The 22,284-nt window shown below is 39.1% G+C and overlaps 1 protein-coding gene across 4 annotated transcripts in view; it reads left to right on the top strand.

The window, feature by feature from the left end:
• Positions 1-22,284, top strand: part of ALG6 (ALG6 alpha-1,3-glucosyltransferase) — a 69,295-nt gene that overhangs the window by 5,454 nt on the left and 41,557 nt on the right. The window contains exons 1-3 of one of the 4 annotated variants that reach the window (XM_023210415.2): positions 17,347-17,374; positions 19,397-19,542; positions 21,930-22,014. In XM_023210415.2, the coding sequence (XP_023066183.1) occupies positions 19,488-19,542; positions 21,930-22,014 (140 nt within the window). In that variant the 5' untranslated portion in view covers positions 17,347-17,374; positions 19,397-19,487. Of the gene's footprint in view, positions 1-4,790; positions 4,876-17,322; positions 17,375-19,396; positions 19,543-21,929; positions 22,015-22,284 lie in introns of those variants that run through there. The other 3 variants (XM_023210418.2, XM_026454149.1, XM_023210410.1) reach the window with 3 other exon arrangements.

The following is a 22,284-nucleotide window of genomic DNA, read 5'->3' as shown; positions in this document are numbered from 1 at the left end:
TCTCCTGCCTCAGCCTCCTAAGTAGCTGGAATTACAGGTGCACGCCATAACGCCCAGCTAATTTTTGTATTTTTAGTAGAGACAAGGTTTCACCATGTTGGTTAGGCTGGTCTTGAACTCCTGACCTTATGATCTGCCTGCCTCGGCCTCCTAAAGTGCTGGGATTACAGGCATGAGCCACTGTGCCTGGCCTGTAGCTCTTACATATGGATGTATATGCACACAGACACATATATATGTTTTGTAAGTCTTTTTTTTTCTGTGGAGACAAGGTTTCACTCTCGTGGTCCAGGCTAAAGTGCAATGGCACGATGTTGGCTCATTGTAACCTCTGCCTCCTCGGCGCAGCGATTCTGCCGCCTCAGCCTCCCGAATAGCTGAGATTACAGGCGTGCACCATGACACCTGGCTAATTTTTGTATTTTTTGTTGATATAGGGTTTCATCATGTTGCTCAGGCTGGTCTTGAACTCCTGAGCTCAAGTGATCTGCCTGCCCCAGCCTCCCAAAGTGCTGGGATTATAGGTGTGAGCCACCATGCCCAGCCAATATTTTACCCAGACTATAGTTTCTCTTTTCTCTTAAAACATTTTTTTTGTGGGGAGGCTAAGGTGGGTGGATTGCCTGAGCTCAAGAGTTCAAGACCAGCCTGAGCAACATGGCAAAACCCTGTCTCTATTAAAAATACAAAAATTAGCTGGGCGGACACCTGTAATCCCAGCTGCTGGGGAGGCTGAGGCACGAGAATTGCTTAAGCCTGGGAGATGGAGGTTGCAGTGAGCCGAGATCATGCCACTACACTTTAGCCTGGGTGACAGAGCAAGACTCTGCCTCAAAACAAAACAAAACAAAACACACACACACACACTTTTTTGGGCTATTTTTATTTTTTAATTAAATTAATTAATTATTTTATTTATTTATTTTTTGAGACAGTGTCTCCCCCTGTTGCCCAGGCTGGAGTGCAGTAGCATGATCTTGGCTCACTGCAGCCTTGACCTCTTGGGCTCAAGTGATCCTCCTGCCTCAGCTTCCTGAGCAGCTGGGACCACAGGAATGTGGCTAATTCCCTGGCTAATTGTTTTGATTTTTAGTAAAGATGAGATCTCACTATGTTGCCTAGGCTGGTCTTGAACTCCTGGGCTTGAGCAATCCTCCTGCCTCAGCCTCACAAAATACTGGGATTACAGGCATGAGCCACTGTGCCCGATTTTTTCAAATACTCTGGCTTAATATAGTTTTTCTTTATTCAGCATGAATTTAAAGGATTTATAGAAAGAACTTGTAAGAACTACTGTGTTTTGAGTATGAGTATTTTCTTTAGTTTTTACTGCAACCACTGAAGACAGGTAATATCTTCAATTTACAAATGGAAAATGAGACAACCAATAAATGACAACTGTGATTCAAATATAGTTGTATTTAATTCCAAAATCAGTGCTCTTATGACTCTGCTCTGTGCCTTCTGAATGAGTTCGAGGAATATGGAGGAAGTAAAATCACTTAATGTAGCAGTTGACTTGGGCTCAAATCTTAGCTCTTTCACCTGTCAGTTGCCTGATCTTGGGGAAGTTATTTAATTTCCTTGAGCCTCTTCTATCAAGTGGTGTATTAATACATACTTTAAGAGGGTTCTTGGCAGGGCAGTGGCTCATGCCTGCAATCCTAGCACTTTGGGAGACCGAGGTGGGCTGGTCACATGAGGTCAGGAGTTTGAGACCAGCATGGTGAAACCCTGTCTCTACTAAAAATGCAAAAATTAGCCGGGTGTGGTGGTGGGTGCCTGTAGTCCCAGCTACTCCGGAGGGTGAGGCGCAAGAATTGCTTGCACCTGGAAGGCAGAGCTTGCAGTGAGCCGAGATAACTGATATTTTACTGATATTTTACCAATTGATCTACCAGTTATTAAGAGAGCTGTAGTTTCTCTTTGTAGTTTCGTCAACTTGTGTGTGTGTATGTTGTATCTATATTACTAGGTGATTTAGAATTGTTTTTCTTTTTTCTTTTCTTTCTTTTTTTTTTTTTTTTTGAGATGGAATCTCACTCTGTTGCCCAGGCTAGAGGGTGCAATCTCAGCTCACTGCAACCTCTGCCTCCCGGGTTCAAGGGATTCTTCTGCCTCAGCCTCCCTAGTAGCTGGGATTACAGGTGTGTGCTGCCACACCCAGCTAATTTTTGCATTTTTAGTAGAGATGGGGTTTCACCATGTTGGCCAGGCTGGTCTTGAACTCCTGACCTCAGGTAATCCACCGCCTTGGCCTCCCAAAGTGCTGGGATTACAGGTAGAAATTTTTGTGTGTGTGTGACTTAAATTTCATATCACTGTTGCTTCCCTGTTTGTTTACAGTATTGCTTTTTTGTTAGTTTGTTTCCTCTAAAATTAATATAGCCATAATAGTTTTCTTTAGTTTGATTTTTGCTTATTATATCTTTTTCTGTCCTTTTATTCTTTACTGTATGTTTAGATATGTCTAAGCAATTTCCCTCCCCAATTGCTGTTTCCCTCCTCTACTGGTTTGAAAGCTGTACTTTATTTTCTTCTTTCAGGACTTAATCTGGAGATTTTCAGTTGCATATTTAACTTAACAAAGTCTAAAGTTAATATTTATATCCTCTTGAACAATGCAAAGACTTTAGAATGTTTTAATTCTGGTTACAGATCCTCACTTCCCAAGTTAAAATATTACTGTCTAGGATTTTGTTTCTTCTGTGATTTTTAATCCTATAAATTAAGGCATTAATGACTTGTTTTGTACAGTCAGTATTGTTTTATTATTTATTATTTATTTATTTTTAGGAATGGGACCTCACTCTGTTGCCCAAGCTCAAGTACAGTGGCGTGACCATAGTTAATTGCAGCCTTGACTTCTTAGGCTCAGAGGATCCTCCTGCTCCAGTCTCCTCAGTAGCTGGACCTACAGGTGCTTGCCACCACACCCAGCTAAATATATATTTTTTTATTTTTAGTAGACATAAGGTCCTGCTATGTTGCCCAAGCTGGGCTCAAACTCCTGGGCTCAAGGGGGATCCTCCCACCTTGGCCTCCTAAAGTGCTGAGATGACAGGTGTGAGCCACTGCACCCTGCATTTTTATTTAGTTTTACCCTTGTGTTTAGCATTTTCTGTTCACCCTTCCTTCTTACATATTGTGTCTTTCTTTGAGATCATTTTTTTTCTTCCGGAGTACACCTTTGGGAGGTTTTTTTTAGTGAGAGGCTGCTGGTGGCAAACTCAGTTTTTGTCTGAAAATGCCTTTATTTGGCTTTCAGTCAAAATTTTGCTGGGTATGGAATTGTTTTGATGGTTGTTTTCTCTTAGTATTTTGAAAATATCATTGTTTTTTAATTTGTGTTGATGTTTGGAGATCAGCTGTCATTTTAATTGTTACCCTTGTAGGTAATTTGCCTTTCTTGCTGCAGTTTCACTATGATGTATCTTAGTGAATATTAAAAAATCTGTCATCCTAGGTTTTTTCTGTGATTTCTGTCTCTAAGGAATGGTATTTTCTGTACTAGAAACTTTTCAGCTACTGTGTCTTCTTATTTTTCTTCCTTTTAGAACTCTGATTAGATATATGTTGAATCTTTGGTTATTAATTCCACAGATATGTATAGGCCATTCGCTATGTGCCAAGGGCTGGTGATGCAGCAGAGAATAAAATAGACAATAATCTCTTCCCCTCATTGACTTTATAGTTCTCAGTTATCTTTTCAAATATTGTATCTTCCTCATTTTTATTCTTGTGCAACTCTTGTTAGATGTATGTTGGGTCTTTTCATTCTGTCTTCTGTGTTTCATAATCTCTTGTATTTTCCATCTTAGGGTTTCATCACAGTGCTTCCTTTATAATCATCAGATTTGCTTTCCTGTTCATTACTTTTTAGCTGTGCTTAATCCTTTTTTTTTTTTTTTAGCTCCCCATTGAGTGTCAAGGTTTCAGTTATTATGTTTTTTATTTCCAGAAGTTCTCTTTGGTTCCTTTTTAGGTCTTGATCATTTCTGATAGTCTCTTGTTCCTTCAGCATACTTTCAAGGTCTTCTTTTGTATTGTTAAGCAGTTGAACCATGCTTATTTTATGTTCCTTATCTAAAAATTCTAATATCTGCATTCTGATTTCATAGTTTTTTGTTTCTCCTGACTCTAGCTCATGGTATTTTGTTTCTTCATGAGGTTGGTGATTTTTAATAAAATTATGAGTTTATGTAATTTGGAACTTATCTGTGGCAATTCTTTGAGGCCTGAGTTTCCTGTGCATTTTTCCACACAGGGTTTATATTGCTTCCTGGTAGGCACCTCGGGCACTATTAAGAAAAATTAAACTAAATTAGCAACTTAAGGTTTCTTTGGGTCATGTACTTGGTGTGAATTCAGGCCCCAACCTGGGCGAATGCAGGCATAAGGTCAGTAATTTTCTTTTTTTTTTTTAGTTTTTTTTTTTTTTTGAGACTCTGTGGCCCAGGCTGGAGTGCAGTGGCCAGATCTCAGCTCACTGCAAGCTCCGCCTCCCGGGTTTACACCATTCTCCTGCCTCAGCCTCCCGAGTAGCTGGGACTACAGGTGCCCACCACCTCGCCTGGCTAGTTTTTTTATATTTTTTAGTAGAGACAGGGTTTCACCGTGTTAGCCAGGATGGTCTCGATCTCCTAAGGTCAGGAATTTTCTAAGGACTCTTTTTCCTTTTTCCTGTACTACTGGGAGCCAAGGCCGAGATGAGTACTATCTTCACTATCTCCCTAAAGGCATTGTTTTTTAGTAGAGGGTTCTCTGACCTTGAATTCCTACCTGTTCAGGTCCCAGGCTTTGCCTCCTTACTGATTGCATAGGGCTCCTGGTAGCCAGGCTGTTGCCCACCAGAGATCATTGGATACCCACAAGGTAAATGCTTACTTCTCTAAATCTATACTTTGTTGTTGTTTCTGGGGCCTCTAAGGTATTCTTTCATGTTACTGCTAGTTCAGGCATGTATTAAAATTATATATTTATAAAAGTAAGATATGTAATACTATATTATTATATAAAAACAAATATAAATCATACATTATATATAAAACATCATATATAAAACATTACATTATATACGTTTTCTATTGAATGTTAACTGGGATTTTTACTGGAGATGTTTTTGGACTCTTTGTCTGTCATATTGCTGGAACCTGAAGTGCCATCTGTATTTTTAAAAGCTCCATAAGTTATTCTAGTGTTTACAGAGGGTTAATAGACATGATGGTTGAAGCCAGGGGTTGAGGGGCAAAAGCAACAGGTTTGGGAGTTGCTTTTGCCCCTCAGCAAAAACAACTTTTGTGCAAGAAGAAAAAAGATTTAACCACTGATCATCTCCAGAGAGAAGGGGGAATGATTAAAGGAGACGGAGAAGAAACTGTGTAGTAGGCCTAGCATCTGGAGAGTTTGTTTTTCTAGAAGCCAAGAAACCAGAGAACTCTACGAAATGAGGACCGGCCAACAGTGTCAAGCTATAGACATGTCAAGGAGGATGAAAATTTAAAATAGACAAGGTATCTATAGGAGGCCATGTGAACCTCCTGGTTGCCAGACTGTAATGAACTGAGGACTGAATGGTAGTTATCAAATGGACATAGCAACTTTCAGGAAGTTTGTTAGTGAACGGAAGAAAGGAAGTAGTTTGGTGGCTGAAGTGGGGGAAGAAGGGCTGAGGAAAGGTCCAATTAGAAGTTGTTATATAAAATATGTAACTTATAATATTAGTTTTACTTTTAGTCCATAATTGGTCCATTGGAAAGTCATCCCCTTTTCTGACTTTGGTACTAATTTATGGTGATTACTTAGTTTGCAATCTTTTTTCCAGTTTTTCTTTTGTCTCCTAATTTTGACACATACATTATTTTCTTGTTTATTTTAAGGTGAAGTTGAAAAGAACTAAAACCAGAATATAGGCTAAAATAATACAAATTTTAAAATGATACTATTTCAGTATTGCTGGTTTATATAATCAAATGCTTAATGAGAATTCAGGAGGGGACAATTCATCCAATACTTCTCTATTCCTGTGACTTACGTATATTACTTAATCTGACATTTCTTTCATAAACTGAGTTTACTCAATCACTTTTCTCATCTAGAAAAGAAAACAGGACTCCAACTCCTTATTTTAAACCCTGCTCTTAAGTTGTCTGTAAGAAAATCAACAGAATCAGATTCCTTTTGGGTTACTATATAAGAAAAATATTGTTATTGCATATTAGTAGATTATTTGAAGGCATCTTGTAGATGGCTATGATATATTTTTGTCATTTTTCAGATAAGGAAAATAAAAATGCTAAACATTAAGAAAAATGGTGGCTGGGCACAGTGGCTCACACCTGTAATCCCAGCACTTTGAGAGGCCGAGGCAGGTGGATTGCTTGAGCCCAAAAATTTGAGTCCAGCTTGGGCAATATGGGGAAACCTTGTCTTTATAAAAAATGCAAAAATTGGCTGGGCACGGTGGCTCACGCCTATAATCCCAGCCCTTTGGGAGGCCAAGGCAGGCGGATCATGAGGTCAGGAGATCAAGACCATCCTGGCTAACACAGTGAAAGCCTGTCTCTACTAAAAATACAAAAAATGAGCCAGGCGTGGTGGCAGGCACCTGTAGTCCCAGCTACTCGGGAGGCTGAGGCAGGAGAATGGCATGAACCTGGGAGGCAGTGAACTGTGAACTTGCAGTGAACTGAGATCGTGCCACGGCACTACAGCCTGGGTGACAGAGAGACCATCTCAAAAAAAAAAAGCAAAAATTAGGTGGGCATGGTGGCGCGTGCCTGTAGTCCCAGCTACTGATAGTGGGGGCTGAGGTGGGATCCCTTGAGCCCAGAAGATCAAGGCCGCAGTGAGCTGTGATCACACCACTGGACTCCAGCCTCGGTGACAGAACAAGACCCTGTTAGAAAAGAAAAGGAGGGGAGAGAAAGGGAGGGGACGGGAGGGGATTCCATTATAGAACTCAAACCCATCATAAAGAATATAACATTTTTAGCATTCACGTGTGAGGAACTTATGTGTCATTGGAGGTTGGGAGAATTAATGAATAACATCTGTGATTCTGCTGAGATATTTTTCCTTCTGTTGATTAAAATACTATTTTTGGTATCCTAATTTGTATTGTTTTGTTTTTAAGAGGTGAGTTTTCACTGTGTTGCCCAAGCTGCAGTAGAGTGACTATTTACGGGGTGTGATCATCAGGCACTATAACCTTGGGCTTCTGGCCTTAAGTGGTCCTCCCATCTAGCCTCCCACTAGAACTGCATCATTTTTATATATTGTAAAATCTCTCAGCTTGTACCACTGCTCCCAGCTCATAATTTCTTTTATTGTTGTTTTTTAAAAGTTTTTTGCTTTTAATTTTTATGGGTGCATAGTAGATGTACATATTCATGGGTCACATGAGATTTTTTAAAAAAATTATTTATTTATTTATATTTTTATTATTTTAAATTTTTAATTTTATTATTATTTTTTGAAATGGAGTCTCGCTCTGTCACCCAGACTGGAGTGCAGTGGTACTATCTCGACTTACTGCAACCCCTGCCTCCCAGGTTCAAGCAATTCTTTTGCCTCAGCCTCCCAGGTAGCTGGTACTACAGGCATGCGCCACCATGCCAAGCTAATTTTTGTATTTTTAGTAGAGATGGGGGTTTCACCATGTTGACCAGACTGGTCTTGAACTCCTGACTTCAAGTGATCTGCCCACCTCAGTGCCCAGCTGATTACTTATTATTTATTTATTTTTTTTGCAACAGAGTCTTGCTCTGTCACCCAGACTGGAGTGCAGTGGTACGATCTCGGCTCACTGCAACTCCGCCTCCCGAATTCAAGCGATTCTCCTGCCTCAGCCTTCTGAGTAGCTAGGATTACAGGTGCGTGCCACCATACCTGGCTAGTTTTTTGTATTTTTAGCAGTCGGGGTTTCACCAGGTTGGCCAGGCTGGTCTCAAACTCCTGACCTCAGGAGATCCACCCGCCTTGCCCTCCCAAAGTGCAGGGATTACAGGCATGAGCCACTATGCCCAGCCTCTTTTTATTTTTTTGAGACAGAGTCTCACTCCGTTGCCCTGTGCTCCGACATAGGCTGGAGTACAGTTGTGAAATCTTAGCTCACTGCAGCCTCTGCCTCTGGGTTCAAGTGATTCTCCTGCCTCAGCCTCCCGAATAGCTGGGATTACAGGTGCTCATCACCATGCCCTGCTAATTTTTTTGTATTTTTATAGAGATGGGGTTTCACCATGTTGGCCAGGCTGGTCTTGAACTCTTGGCGATCTGCCTACCTTGGCCTCCCAAAGTGCTAGGATTACAGGCATGAGCCACCATGCCTGGCCATTATTTTACTTTTTAGATACAGTGTCTCACTATGTCACCCAGGCTGGAGTACAGTGGTGCCATCATGGCTCACTGCAGCCTTGACCCCCTGGGCTCAAGTGATCCTCCTACCTCAGTCTTACAGGTAGCCAGGACTGTAGGCACATACCACTGCACCTGGCTAACATGAAGTATTTTGATACAAGCATACAATGTGTAATAATCACATTAGGGTAAATGAGGTATTCATTATCTCAAGCATTTATTCTTTATTTGTATTATAAACATTCCATTTATACTTTTAGTTATTTTAAAATGGTACAATAAATTATTGTTGACTGCAGTCACCCTGTTGAGCTATCAAATACTAGATCTTATTCATTCCGTGTAATTATATTTTTGTACCCATTAATCTTCCCCATCCCACCCATCCTTCTCAGCCTCTGGTAACCATAATTGTGTTCTTCATCTCCAAGAGTTCAATTGTTTCAATTTTTAGCTCCCACAAATAAGTGAGAACATTGAAAGTTTGTCTTTCTGTGCCTGGCTTGTTTCACTTAACATCATGACCTCCAGTTCCACCTATGTTGTTGCAAGTGACAGGATCTCATTCTTTTTTATGGCTGAATCCATTTGATTTATTCATTCATCTGCTGATGGACACTTAGGTTGCTTGCAAATCTTGGCTATTGTGAACGGTGCTGCAATATACACGAGAGTGGAGATATCTTTTCAATATATGGATTTCCTTTATTCTGGGTGTATACCCAGCAGTGAGATTGCTGGATGTTATGGTAGTTCTATTTTTAGTTTTTTGAGGAACCTCTATACGGTTCTCTATAGCGGTTGTACTAATTTACGTTCCCACCAACAGTGTACAAGGGTTCTCTTTTCTCCACATCCTCACCAGCATTCATTATTCATTCATTATTGTTTTCCTGTAGTAGTTTCATAGTGTGAGGTCTTATATTTAAGTCTTTAATCAATTTTGATTTGATTCTTGTATATGATGAGAGATGGGGTTTAGTTTCATTTTCTGCATATAGAAATGGCTTTTGGATAAAAGCCATTTTACCTGGGTGAGATGATGTCTCATTGTAGTTTTGATTTGCATTTCTCTGATGATCAGTGATGTTGAGCACCTTTTTATATGCCCGTTTGTTATTTGTATGTCTTCTTTTGAAAAATGTGTATTCAGATCTTTTGCCCATTTTTAAATTGGATTATTTGATTTTTTTTTCCTATTGAGTTGCTTGAATTCCTTATATATTCTGGTTGTTAATCCCTCGTCAGATGGGTAGTTTGCACGTATTTTCTCCCATTCTGTGGGTTCTGTCTTTGTTGATTGTTTCCTTTGCTGTGCAGAAGCTTTTAAACTTCATGGATCCCATTTGCCCATTTGCCCATTTTTGCTTTGGTTGCTTGTGCTCATAGGGTATTACTCAAGACTTTTTTGCCCAGACCAATGTCCTAGAGAGTTTCCCCAATGTTTTCTTGTAGTAGTTTCGTAGTGTGAGGTCTTATATTTAAGTCTTTAATCAATTTTGATTTGATTTTTGTATATGATGAGAGATAGGGGTTTAGTTTCATTTTCTGCATATAGATAATCCAATTTCCCCCCAAAGACACTCTCTTTTCCCCATTGTATGTTCTTGGCACCTCTGTCAAAAATGAGTTCACTGTAGATGTGTGTATTTGTTTCTGGGTTCTCTATTCTGTTCCATGGTCTAGGTATCTGTTTTTATGCCAGTACCATGCTGTTTCGGTTACTATAGCTCTGTAGTAAAATTGAAGTCAGTATAATATAATTCCTCCAGTTTTGTTCTTTTTGCTTAGGATAGTTTTGACTATTTAGGATCTTTTATGGTTCCATATAAATTTTAGGATTATTTTTTCTATTTCTGTGAAGAATGTCATTGGTATTTTGATGGAGATTGCATTGAGTCTGTAGATTGCTTTGGGTAGAATGGACATTTTAATGATATTGATTCTTCCAATCCATGAACATGGAATATTTTCCCATTTTTTGGAATTTCTTTCATCAGTGTTCTATAGTTTTTATTAAAATCTTTTACTTCTTTTTTTTTTTTTTTTTTTTCCTGAGATGGAGTCTCACTCTGTCACCCAGGCTGGAGTACAATGGCATGATCTTGGCTCACAGCAACCTCCACCTCCCAGGTTAAAGTAATTCTCCTGCCTCAGTCTCCTGAGTAGCTGGGATTACAGGCGCATGCCACCACACCCAACAAATTTTTGTATTATTATTATTATTATTATTTTTAGTAGAAGCAGGATTTCACCATGTTTGCCAGGCTGGTCTTGAACTCCTGACCTTGTGATCTGCCCATCTCGGCCTCCCAAAGTGCTGGGATTACAGGCATGAGCCACCATGCCTGGCCTTGAGCCACTGTGTTTGGCCTGATCTTTTATTCTTTAGTTAATTCCTAGGTATTTAATTTTATTTGTGGCTATTGTAAATGGGATTTTTAAAATTTCTTTTTCAAATTGTTCACCATTGGCGTATAGAAATACTGATTTTTGTATGTTGATTTTTTATGCTGCAACTTTACTGAGTTTGTTTTACAGTTCTAATAGTTTTTTGATGGTGTTTTTAGGTTTAAGATTATATCGTCTGCAAACAGGGATGATTTGACTTCTTCCTTTCCAGTTTGGGTGACCTTTATTTCTTTCTCTTGTCTGATTGTGCTAGCTAAGACTAACAGCACTATGTTGAATAACAGTTGTGAAGGTGGGCATTCTTGTCTTGTTCCAGATCTTAGAGGAAAGGCTTTCAGTTTTTCCCCATTCAGTATGATACTAGCTGTGGGTCTGTCATATATGGCTTTTATTGTGTTGAGGTATGTTTTTTCTAAACTCAGTTTTTTGAGGGTTTGTGTCAGGAAGGGATGTGGAATTGTATCACATACTTTTTCAGCATCAATCAAAATGGTCATATGGTTTTTGTCCTTCATTGTGTCGATTTGATGTACCACATTGATTGATTTGCATATGTTGAACCATTCTTGCATCTGTGGGATTTATCTGTGGGGTAATGATGAATGATCTTTTTAATGTATTGTTGAATACAGTTTGCTAGTATTTTGTTGTAGATTTTTGTATCAATGTCCATCAGGGACATTGACTTGTAGTTTTTTTTTTTTTCTTTTTTTAATATGTCTTTTTCTGGTTTTGTTATTAGGGAATACTGGGCTTGTAGAATGAGTTTGGAAGTATTCCCTCCTCTATTTTTTAGAATAGTTTGAATAGGACTGATATTAGGCTTTTTCTTTAAATGTTTGGTGAAATTCAACAGTGAAGCCATCAGGTTCTAGGCTTTTCTTTGCTGGGAGACTTTTAATTACTGCTTTGATGTCGTTGCTTGTTATTAATCTGTTCAGGTTTTAGATTTCTTCATGGTTCAGTCTTGGTATTTTGTATGTGTCTAGGAATTTTTCAGTTTCTTCTAGTCTTTCCAGGTTATTGGCATATAATTGCTCATAGTAGTCTCTGGTGATCCTTTGAATTTCTGCAGTATCGGTTGTAATGTCTCCTCTTTAATCTCTGATTTTATTTATTTGAGTCTTCTTTCTTTTTTTCCTAGTCTGACTAAAAGTGTCTCAATTTTTCAAATTTTTCAAATTGAGACACTTTTCAAAAACCAACTTTTTGTTTCATTTAACTTTCAATTTCCATTTATTTCTGCCTAACTTTCAATTTCCATTTATCTTTTCAAAAACCAACTTTTTGTTTCATTTAACTTTCAATTTCCATTTATTTCTGCTCTGATCTTTACTATTTCTTTTACTGATTTTGTGTTTATTTTGCTCTAGCATTTCTAGTTCTTTAAGATGTATCATTAGGTTGTTTATTTGAAGTTTTTCTCTTTTTTGACATAGGCACTTATTGCTATAAACTTTCCTCTTAGTACTGCTTTCACATATCCCATAGGTTTTGGTATGTTGTGTTTCCATTTTCATTTGTTTCAAGAAATATTTAATTTTTCTTTTTAATTTCTTCATTGGCACACTGGTCATTCAGGATCGTATTGATTAATTTCCATGTGTTTGTACTGTTTCCAAAATTCCTCTTGTTACTGATTTCTAGTTTTATTCCATTGTGGTTAAAAAGGATACCTGATATGATATCAATGTTTTGAATTTTTTCAGACTTGTTTGTAGTCTATCATATGGTCTATCTGTGTGCCAAGGAGAAGAATGTGTATATTCTCTAGCCATTGGATGAAATGTATAAATATCTGATAGGTTCATTTAGTTCACACTGCAGATTAAGTCTGATATTTCTTTATTGATTTTCTGTCTGGATGATTTGTCCAGTGCTGAAGTTGACATCTCCAGCTGTTACCCCATTGGAGACTCTCTCTTTAGCTCTAATAATATTTGTTTTATATATCTAGGTGCTGCAGTGCTGGATGCATATATATTTACCATTGTTATATCTCTTGCTGAATTGATCCCTTTGTCATTATATAATGGCCTTCTTTGTCTTTCTCTTTTTTTGTTTTTTTTTGGAGATGGAGTCTTGCTCTGTTGCCCAGGATGGAGTACAGTGGCGTGATCTCGGCTCACTGCAACCTCCTGCGTCTTGAGTTCAAGCGATTCTCCTGCCTCAGCCTCCCAAGTAGCTGGGACTACAGTTCACACCACCACGCCCAGCTACTTTTTGTATTTTTAGTAAAGAAAAGGTTTTGCCACGTTGGCCAGGCTGGTCTTGAACTCCTGACCTCAGGTGATCCGCCTGCCTTGGCCTCCCAAAGTACTGGGATTAGAGGTGTGAGCCACTGTGCCTGGCTTCTTTGTCTCTTTTTATAGCTTTTGTCTTGAAATCTGTTTTGTCTGATGCAAGTATAGCTACTCCTGCTCTTTTTGGTTTCCATTTGCATGGAATATCTTTTTCCATCCTTTTATTTTCAGTCTATGTGTGTCTTTACAAATGAAGTATATTTCTTATAGGCAACAGACTGTTCAAGCGATTCTCCTGCCTCAGCCTCCAGAGTAGCTATGATTACAGGTGTATGCCACCGTGCCTGGGTAATTTTTTTGTATTTTTAGTAGAGATGAGTTTTCACCATGTTGGCCAGGCTGGTCTCGAACTCCTGACCTGAAGTGATCTGCCTACCTTGGCCTCCCAAAGTGCTGGGATTACAGGCATGAGCCACCGCGCCTGGCCTAAGTGAGGTGATCTTGGCTTACTGGAACCTCCACCTTCCAGACTCAGGTTATCTTTCACTTCAGCCTCCCAAGTAGCTGAGACTATAGGCACATGCTACCATGCCCAGCTAATTTTTTATATTTTTGTAGAGATGGGCGTTTGGCCGTGTTCCCCAGGCTGGCAAATAACATCTTATAACTCATTATTTTAAGCTAATGATTACTTAATACCGATTGTAAAAACTAACAAATAAGCAAAGAGAAAGTTAGCAAAAACTCTACACTTTAACTTTATTCCCCTGCTTTGTAACTTTTTGTTTCTATTTATATTTTATTCTGTCTATGTCTTGAAAAGTTATGGTTATTATTTTTGATAGGTTAAACTTTTAGTCTTTCTACTCAAGATATGGGTAGTTTACAAACCTTAATGACAGTGTACTTATTATTACCGGTGAGTTTTGTACCTTCAGATGATTTCTTATTGCTCATTAATGCCCTTTTCTTTCTGGTTGAAGAACTCCCTTTAGCATTTCTTGTAGGATAGGTCTAGTGTTGATGAAATCCCTCAGCTTTTTTTGTCTAGGAAAATCTTTATATCTCCTTCATGTTTGATGGGTATTTTTGCTGGATATATTATTCTAGGATAAAAGTTTTTTTTCCCTTCAGCACTTTAAATATGTTGTGCCATTCTCTCCTGGCTTGTGTGGCTTCTACTGAGAAGTCTGCTGCCAGATGTATTGGAACTCCTTTGTATGTTGTTTCTTTTTTCTTGCTGCCTTTAGGATTTTTTCTTTATCCTTGACCTTTGGGAGTTTGACTGTTAAAAAGTCTTGAGGTAGTCTTATTTGCATTAAATCTGCTTGGTGTTCTATAACCTTCTCGTACTTGACTATTGATATCTTTCCCTAGGTTTGGAATGTTCTCAGTTATTATCCCTTTGAATAAACTTTCTACCCTGATCTCTCTCTCGCTATTCCCTCGCTAAGGCCAAAAGCTCTGGGATTTGTCCATTTGAGGCCGTCTTATAGATCTGCTAGGCATGCTTCGCTTGTCCTTCTTTTTTCTCTTTTGTCTCCACTGACTGTATATTTTCAAACAGCCTGCCTTCGAGCTTACTGCTTCTTTCTTTTGCTTGATCAGTTCTGCTGTTGAGAGACTCTGATGCATTCTACAGTATGTCAATTGAATTTTTCAGCACCAGAATTTCTGCTTGATTTTAAAAAATTATTTCCATCTCTGTTAATGATAGGATTCTAAATTCCTTCTCTGTTACATCGTGAATTTTTTGAGTTTCTTCAAAACAGTTATTTTGAATGCTCTGTCTGAAAGGTCACATACCTCTGTCACTCTGAGATTGGTTGCTGGTGCCTTACTAAGTTCCTTTGGTGAGGTCATGTTTTTCTGGATGGTCTTAATGCTTGTGGATATTCATCTGGATATTGAAAAGTTAGGTATTTATTGTAGTCTTCACAGTCTGGGCTTGTTTGTACCCATCCTTCTTGGGAAGGCTTTCCAAGTATTCATAGGGAGTTGAGTATTGTCATCCATGGTCTCTGCAGCCATATTTGCATAGGGGGCAACCCAAGCCCAGTAACACTGTGACTCTTGCAGGCTCATAGAGGTACCACTTTGTTGGTCTTGGGTAACAAATCTGAGAGAATTACTTGGATTACCAGACAGAGACTCTTGTTCTTTTCCCTTACTTTCCCCCAAAAGAAGTGGAGTCTCTCTCTCCATGTTGAGCTGACTGAAGCTGGAGGAGGCGTGACATAAGTACCCATGTGGCCATCACCATTGGGACTGTGCTACATCAGACCTGAAGCCAGCACAGCACTGGGTCTTAACCAAGGCCTGCAGCAGTCACTGCCTGATTCCTGCCGATGTTCACTCAAGGCCCAAGGGCTCTTCATCAGCAGGTGTTGAATCCAGCCAGGCTTATGCCCTTTCCTTTAGGGTGGTAGCTTCCCCAACCCACAGCCTATGTTGGGTCAGAAATGCTGTCTGGGAGCCAAGGCCTGGAGTTAGGAATCTTAATCAGGAGCCAGGCCTGGAATCTGGGACTCCAGGAGTCTGCCTGGTGCTCTGCTCCATTGTGGCCTGAAGCTAGGGCCTGGAATGGGGGAGTCAGAACTCTGCCTGGTACCCTATTTTGCTGTGGCAGAGCTGGTATTTAAGTTGCAAGACAAAGTTCTCTTTTACTCTCCCATCTCCTTTCCCTAAGCAGAAGGAAGGAGTCTCTCCTGGAGGGGCAAGCCGTGCTGCCTGGGGTTGAGGGAGGGGTGATGCAAGCACTCCCTTGGCTGCCCCAGCTGGTGTCTAACTAGGTCATGTGCACCCCACGTCCACTACCTCTGAGTCCAACACAGCACCAGGACTTGCCTAGGAAGTCCTTGTAGCCTAAACTGCCTTTCAAGTTTATTTAAGACCCCAGAGTGCTTTAGCCTACAGTGGTGTGCCCATCTGGAACTCAGGTTCTTACTACTGGGATGGACCATTCCCTTTTGGCTAGGACTAGCCTAAATGCTCCCTCCATAGGTACCAGCTGAATTCTGCCCTGTGTTGCTTTCTGCTGTGACAAGCAGGACTGAGTTCCAGTGTAGAGTCCCACAGTCACCACATTCTTCCTCCCCCAAACACACAGATTCTCTCTTCATGCCATGCAGCTGCTGGGGAATGGAGGAGAAGTGATGCTGACAATTCAGTACTGTCTTTCTTACCCTCTTCAGTGCCTCTTTCCTTGATATGATGTTAAAACTAGGTGCTGTGATTGCTCAACTGATTTTTGGTTCTTATGAAGGTACTTTCTTGTGGGGATAGTTGTTGAATTTGGTGTTCCTGCCAGGGGGACAGTCGCTGGAGGGTTCTCTTTGGCCATCCTGCTCTGCCTCCTCTGTCATAGTTTGTTTTTTTTAATATGCTTATTTTAGTTTGCTTTTGGCTTATCTTGTTTTAAGATTGTAATTAAGAAGCACTTACAGGAGAGGAAACATACATTTTCGTTCTGTCCTTCTAGGTTCTCTACTGTGCCCATGTAACAAAAGACAGATTAACAAGACAAAAACATACACATTTGCTGAATATAAGTTTGAAGCCTTCAGAAGGAAATGAAGACCCGAAGAAACAGTTAAACCTGAATGTTTTTATACTAACTTTGATGAAGGGTGGAGAGTTGTAGAAAATGTGATAGGACAATAGGGTATGAGTCAAGAGTAGTAAACTGGGGAAACTTGGTAAAGCCTGTTCATTTTGGTTCCTTTGGGTATCCTTTCACCTTTGGGGATAAGGATGCTTCTTTTCTCTGTGTATAGGGAGGGCATCTCTCACATGAGGATTCTATGATCTGCCTCAGGGGATGGTCAGTTCTTCCTGCACCTGCCCTTCCTCAAATTCCTTTAGCTTAAAATATTCGATATGCCAAGGTGCTGTATTTTGGAGTTGCATGTTCACAGCTCCATCATACTCAAGTGTGGAAACTCAGGTTAGCTTGCTTAGCATCAATGCATTATTCCTCCTTTGGAACTGTATGTATTATTTAGGAAAATGGCTTATGTATATTATTGTAATTTAATTTTTTCTGAAATTTCTATCCCTTACGTTTTTAGAGATGCTTATATACATTAATTTTCAGAGACCTAAAAATATTGAATAAATACTGCTTGTTGCTTTTAAACAATCCATGGGGAGTAGAAAAATTTTGATTTTAGTATTGATTATTTACCGTTTCTTTTTTTTTTTTTTTAATTCTGATCTCTTTTTTAAAAATTATTATTATACTTTAAGTTCTAGGGTACATGTGCATGACGTGCAGGTTTGTTACATATGTATACTTGTGCCATGTTGGTGTGCTGCACCCATCAACTCGTCAGCACCCATCAACTCATCATTTACATCAGGTATAACTCCCAATGCAATCCCTCCCCCCTCCCCCCCCATATTTACCGTTTCTTGTAGAGATTCACAGTTCCTCTATACTTGATCCAAAGTGTTACCAGCATCTTTAAGGCAAATGGCAACACGAGCCGGGGAGTTATTTTATTTTAATAACGTTTTTTCCCCAAAGCTGCATTGACTGTTTGAGGAGAAAGTCAGTTTTTGTAGCACATCAGGTTTTGTAGAGAATCGGTTTTTGTAGCACATCAGTCATTACTAAAGTATGACTGTGTTCTGTTTAACTGCTTGTTTCTTTCTACTTATCCATTGCTATGGAATATATAAAAAGATGATTTTTTTTTCTTTTTTTTTTGAGACAGAGTCTTGCTCTGTCACCTAGGCTGGAGCGCAATGGCGTGATCTCAGCTCACTGCAACCTCTGCCTCCCAGGTTCAGTTGATTCTTCTGCCTCAGCCTCCCAAGTAGCTGGGATTACAGGCACGTGCCACCACACCCCGCTACTTTTTGTAGTTTTAGTAGAGATAGGGTTTCACCATGTTGGTCAGGCTGGTCTTGAACTTCTGACCTCAGGTGATCTGCCCGCCTTGGCCTCCCAAAGTACTGTGATTATAGACATAAGCCACCAAACCCTGCCAAAAGGAAGATTTCATTATGGAAAATTTTAGCCAAATTCTCGTCTCTAAAATGTTTAAAATTTTAATTTAAAGGCAGTTAGTAGGTATTGTTAACAACAAAACTACCTGTTTTTATTTTATTTATTTACTTATTTTTTGAGATGGAGTCTCGCTCTGTCGCCCAGGCTAGAGTGCGGTCTTGCGATCTCGGCTCACTGAGAGCTCTGCCTCCGGGTTTACGGCATTCTCCTGCCTCAGCCTCCCGAGTAGCTGGGACTACAAGCGCCCGCCACCACGCTCGGCTAATTTTTTGTATTTTTAGTAGAGATGGGGTTTCACCGTGTTAGCCAGGATGGCCTTGATCTCCTGACTCGTGATCCACCCGTGTCAGCCTCCCAAAGTTCTGGCATTACAGGCATGAGCCACCGCGTCAGGTCAAAACCACTTGTTTTTAAAATTCAAACATAATTATGAATAGTTCAGCAATTAATAAAATGAACGTTTAAGTAGTGCTTAAGCCCATTTTTCTGAGAATGAGACAGAATTGAAGCTGAGTAAATATACATTAGTGTGTTTTCTTTATGTAATTCTGAATCTTATGTAAATGAATTTGTAGAATTAATCACTGTGGAAGGAATCCTTTTTGCCCTTCCCAAGTGAAGCTCCCATAGGTACAGTTGGGTTGTCCTTCTGGGTTGCTTTAAGGGCACTTTAGCAGTTTTAAAAACTTAAGTACTAATTTCATAGCTAGTGTCAGCTGAATTTATTGAAGTAGGTCAGACTCTGGATAGGAACTTGTTTCCCAACCCTAAAGAGAGTCATTATCCATTCTTCTATTTGTTAGAGAATGGTAATAAATTCTTCCACATTGACCACAAGTCTAGAGCAATTTCAGAAAATCTAGATCGTTGGATTTCTTCAGGTATAGGAAATTACTTAAGATTCTCTCAGACTTTTATTATCCCAGTGGATTGAAAGCAAAAACAAAACAAATAAAAAGAAAAGTCAACTCCTTTCCACCCCCAAAGAAGCCATATTCAATGGTTGTATTCTTTAAAATAGAAACTTATATCCCTCCCTGCCCCCATCCCACCCCCCAGCCAAAGAATACACATGCAAAAATGCAATTAATTCTTTGGGGAATTCTTTTCTTAAAAAAATTTTATTATTATAGGTTTTTCTTCCTCTTCAGTTTAATTAAGCAAGCTTTGAATGTACTAGATGCCTAGCAATATTTCCTTTGGACACTGGAAAATCAGTTTCTCTGCCTATAGGATATAAAATTCTTATCTCGGTAGCAATTAAGAAATAGTATAGTCCTATATGATAAAACATATGGTAACTGAAAGTATAAATATTATGAGAAATCCATAATTAGTGATCAATATGTTTTTAATTTATGAATTAAAGGAAGGCTTCATGGAAGATTTAGGATTTCAGATGATGCTTGAAGATTGGATATGAGTTGATAGAAAAATGTATAAAATATGGAATAAGAAGCATGAACAGAAACTTTGAATTTCGAAAGCCAAATAGTAACTTAAAGATGTTTTTGGGTAAGAACTCATATATGGCACTGTGTTAAAGCAGCCTTGGCAAAATTAATCGGTCTGCCATCACAAATTACTGCAGAGCAGTAAGTGAAAAATCAGGGACTCACAAACTCAAGTCTTTTGAACTTAAACGTCCTTGCTGTATTAACATTCACTGATAACCTATGAGGGTGGCATTGAGAATCTACTAGGTGCTATTACATTCTGAGACTATAAAACTTAATAAGACATGTTTCTTTCAGAGATGTAGAGAGACAGAGACACACACACGTGTGTATACTATGGTTAATTTCTTGTGCAAATCACTCAATGTATATATGCTATAGAAAAGTTAATCTGCGTTTCCCATGATTGTCTCATACTGGGAATATCTTCTTAGAGATTATATGTTTAAAGAATATTGGTGTAATTCGACAAATACAAACGCTTTACTTCATGTAATGTTCTAAAACTGGAGAAAGTCTGGATTGGATTTCAGTGAGTAATAATATGTCGTTCTTCAATATGGCACACCTTCCTAATGGGTTAATTAGTACATTTGACTCTATGTGATTTTCACCTTACATGCCAGTTTAAAAAGCTGTGATTATACTGTACCTCTTTGGGCCTTCTCACAATTTTGTAGTCAACTGTTAGTTAAATAGTGAGTGGGTGTTTACTCTTTACTAAATTGAGATACCTTTATATCTTTTTCTTTCTTTCTTTCTTTTCTTTTGAGATGGCGTCTCGCTCTGTTGCCCAGGCTGGAGTACAGTGGTGTGATCTCGGCTCACTGCAACCTCCGCCTCCTGGGTTCAAGCGATTCTCCTGCCTCAGCCTCCTGAGTAGCTGGGATTACAGGAGCACGCCATCATGCCTGGCTAATTTTTGTATTTTTAGTAGAGACAGGGTTTCACCATGTTGGTCAGGCTGGTCTTGAGCTCCTGACCTCGTGATCCGCCCACCTTGGCCTCCCAAAGTGCTGGGATTACAGGTGTGAGCCACCACACCTGGCCAGATAATACCTATTTCATAGGTTTGTTGTATTTGGCATATAGTAAGCACTATCAAGTGTTAGTTATGACAAATCCATTATCCCTTATTTGCAATTTTGAAATTAAAATAATCAAACCACAAAGCAACAGTTTTTATACAACTTTGTATCCATGGGTTCTGTATCTGTGGATTCAGCCAACCATAGATTGAAAATATTCAGGAAATAAAAAAGGATACAGCAAAGCCTGATCTAATTAATGTCTTTGTAACATATAGTCTGTTTTTGACTCTATACTTGACCTTATTTATAGATTGTAAAAGTCCTTTGTAATGGCTGGACATGGTGGCTCACACCAATAATCCCAGCACTTTGGGAGGTCGAGGCAGGCAGATCACTTGATGCCAGGAGTTTGAGACCAGCCTGGCCAATATGGTGAAATCGGTCTCTACTAAAAATACAAAAATTAGGCAGTTGTGGTGGCACACGCCTGTAATCACAGCTACTTGGGAGACTGAATCATGAGAACCGCTTGAACCCCAGAGGTGGAGGTTGCAGTGAGCCGAGATTGTGCCACCGCACTTCAGCCTGGCTCAAAAAAAAAAAAAGTCCTTTGTAAAATACAGATACTCGTGTTACTATTTTATGATACATATTGGGCAGTATAGTTGACAGCCTTATGAAGTAAAAATAAACTTTGATATAATTATTATTAAGTACAGTCAGCCGTTTGTATCCATGGGTTCTGTATCTGTGGATTCAGCCAACCATAGATTGAAAATATTCAGGAAATAAAAAAGGATGATTTTGCCTGTACTGAACATGTAGGTTTTTTCCCCTTGTCATTATCTCCTAAACAATATAGTATAACGACTATTTATGTAGCATTTTATATTGTTAGATATTATAAGTAATGTAAAGATGATTTAAAGTATACAAGAGAATGAGCAGAGGTTACATGCAAATACTATGGCATACTATATAAGGGATGAGCATCCATGAAGTTTGGTATCTGTGGTAGTGGGGGGTCCTGGAATGAATCCCCCACAGATACTGAGGGATAATTGTAATGTTAACAATAGTTTCTATTTATTGAATGTTTTCTGCGTGCCAGGTACTATGCTGGGTATTTTATATCCATTATCTTATTTATTCCAGTAGTCCTCAGTAGGGAAGTTGTATTGATCCTGTTTTTAATGTGCTGAAGTTTAGGGAGATTAAGTAATTTGCCCATTGTCACCCAGGAGTGTGCCAGCAGTGCTAGGATTCAGACTTTACCTCTCTGACTTTTTCGGTAACTCCTGTGTTCTTTCTGTAACCTACACTGCCTTAATTTAGACAATTTTCATAAGGAAATAAAAATCACTGATAATACTAAAGTACATTGTTGTTTTGCTCTTTTTACCTTTGATCTTAGGTGCTGGAAAACCACCTATGTTCGGTGATTATGAAGCCCAGAGACACTGGCAAGAAATTACTTTTAATTTACCAGTCAAACAGTGGTATGATAATTTTAACTTGGTTTTCTTGTTTATCATAGTTAATATGGATTGTTTGAAGATATTTAAAAGGACAACACGCTATTTTCTTCATCTTGAACATCCTCATCTCTTGTATACTGGTGCCACATATGTATTGCCTTGCATTTTGTAGGCCTGTCTTGAAATTTGATAGTCCTGAAAGTTAATTCGTATACTTAGTTAGGTGGGCTATGATGCTGAACTAGAACGTTGATGATAAAACTCTGAATATCTATATGTCCTCTGGACATA

The sequence above is a fragment of the Piliocolobus tephrosceles genome, chromosome 1 (assembly GCF_002776525.5).
Source record: "Piliocolobus tephrosceles isolate RC106 chromosome 1, ASM277652v3, whole genome shotgun sequence".
In the NCBI taxonomy this organism is placed as follows: Eukaryota; Metazoa; Chordata; class Mammalia; order Primates; family Cercopithecidae; genus Piliocolobus; species Piliocolobus tephrosceles.
This window is presented reverse-complemented; position numbering and strand designations above follow the sequence as displayed.